This window comes from Cyprinodon variegatus, unplaced genomic scaffold, assembly GCF_000732505.1.
Source record: "Cyprinodon variegatus isolate N-32 unplaced genomic scaffold, C_variegatus-1.0 Scaffold804, whole genome shotgun sequence".
NCBI classification, from domain to species: domain Eukaryota; kingdom Metazoa; phylum Chordata; class Actinopteri; order Cyprinodontiformes; family Cyprinodontidae; genus Cyprinodon; species Cyprinodon variegatus.
Genome location: NW_015151257.1, coordinates 151,748 through 153,367, shown reverse-complemented (window position 1 = coordinate 153,367; position 1,620 = coordinate 151,748). Strand labels below are relative to the sequence as shown.

Sequence of the window (1,620 nt, the reverse complement as noted above, 5' to 3'; positions counted from 1 at the left end):
GTTAACTGGTTTGGTTGTTAGGTAACTGGTTCATCTGTTGGTTAACTGGTTTATCTGTGGGTTAACTGGTTCATCTGTTGGTTAACTGGTTTATCTGTGGGTTAACTGGTTCATCTGTTAGTTAACTGGTTTAGCTGTTTCAGGTTCTGGTCTACATCTCAGTTTAAAAGTGTTAGCTGAGCAATTGACCTTTAAGTCAACTTATTAACATAATAGTTAACTGGTTTAGATCTCTGTTAAACAATTTGCCTGTCTTTAACTGTTCTACCTGTTGGTTAACTGGTCTACCTGTTGGTTAACTGGTCTACCTGTGTCAGGTGTTACTGGGGTTTCCATGGCCACTACAGCCGTGAGGCGGAGCTTCTGTTCCAGGCGCTGGAGTCCACCTATCAGAAGGCGCTCCAGTCTCACCTGAGGAGCTCGGACAGCGTGGTGTCTCTGCCTCAGTCGGACCGCTCCTCCTCTTCCTCCCAGGAGAGCCTGAAGTAAGCAGCTCCTTCCTGCTCCCCTCCTCATTAACCTGCTGTCTATTAGTTTAGAAACTGAGATGTTTAATCTGGATCCTGGAGAATGTTCTTCCACCTGAACTAACTTCCATGTCTGCTTTGTTCCAGCCGACCGTTATCTGTGAAGAGTCTGATTGGAGGCAGCATTTCAAGAAGTAAGTGTGTTTGGACCGAGCCCGTCCAGAACTTCTAAAGCCTCAGAACCTTTAGCTGAATCTGGGCCAAGCCTGTTAAAAACCCTGAAGCTTTCCTGGACCTCCTGGAGGAGCTCCAGAGAGCCTGAAGGGTCCTTCATAGACCTTTCTAGAAGATGATGGAGGCCCAGACATCAGAGAGGTCCCCCCCCCATCACCTGTAAACATCTCTCTCTCTCCCCCTCCAGGTAAACTGGTGGGTACCAGGGTTTCCTCCACACCGGGGTCCCTGCAGCGCTCCCGCAGCGACATCGACGTGAACGCCGCCTCCAGCGCCAAGTCCCGCCTGTCCAGCGTCCCCGCCTCCTCGCCGTTCAGCTCTGCGGCCGCCCTCCCCCCAGGATCCTACGCCTCTCTGGGTAAACCCCCCCTCTTCTCGCCTCTGTATGCAGATGTTTGGGTTGAATCAGAGGAACGGCGACCAGTGGCTGTTCCTGATGAAGGAACCATTATTGTTCGCCTGTTAAAGACGTCCGGTCAGCGAGAAATGATGAATGGATCAATATTTATACCTAAAGTATGGAAGGAAAACAGGCTCATTGGAATCTGCTTAAGTTTTAACACTAAATTTTAAACACTGAATTTTTTTCTGGTAAAAATTCAGTGTAAAAATTTCGACTGCAAATGTGTTTACCTTTGGTGAACTCCAGACACTTTTTACAGCTGATTTTTTACCAGATAAAAATTCAGAGCAAGGAAATTAATTTGTTAAAAAATTGTTCAAAATTCACTCATCAAAAAATGAGGCTGTTTTTCTTCCATACTAAACTAATATGCGATAAGTGATTTAATTAATTTAGCGTTAATCAGTAAGAAAAATAGAATAATAATTTTCATGGCGATCTGGGAGCGGCCATTTTCCCCCAAATATAGTAGCCCCTCCCTCCTGCCATCTTCCAGCAGTGACGTCACGGTGCGGT

The 1,620-nt window shown here is 46.5% G+C and overlaps 1 protein-coding gene across 1 annotated transcript in view; it reads left to right on the top strand.

The window, feature by feature from the left end:
- Positions 1 to 1,620, top strand: part of LOC107098722 (CLIP-associating protein 1-B-like) — a 55,785-nt gene that overhangs the window by 27,899 nt on the left and 26,266 nt on the right. The window contains exons 13-15 of the mRNA XM_015396541.1: positions 318 to 485; positions 615 to 661; positions 889 to 1,059. Of these exons, the coding sequence (XP_015252027.1) occupies positions 318 to 485; positions 615 to 661; positions 889 to 1,059 (386 nt within the window). The remainder of the gene's footprint in view (positions 1 to 317; positions 486 to 614; positions 662 to 888; positions 1,060 to 1,620) is intronic.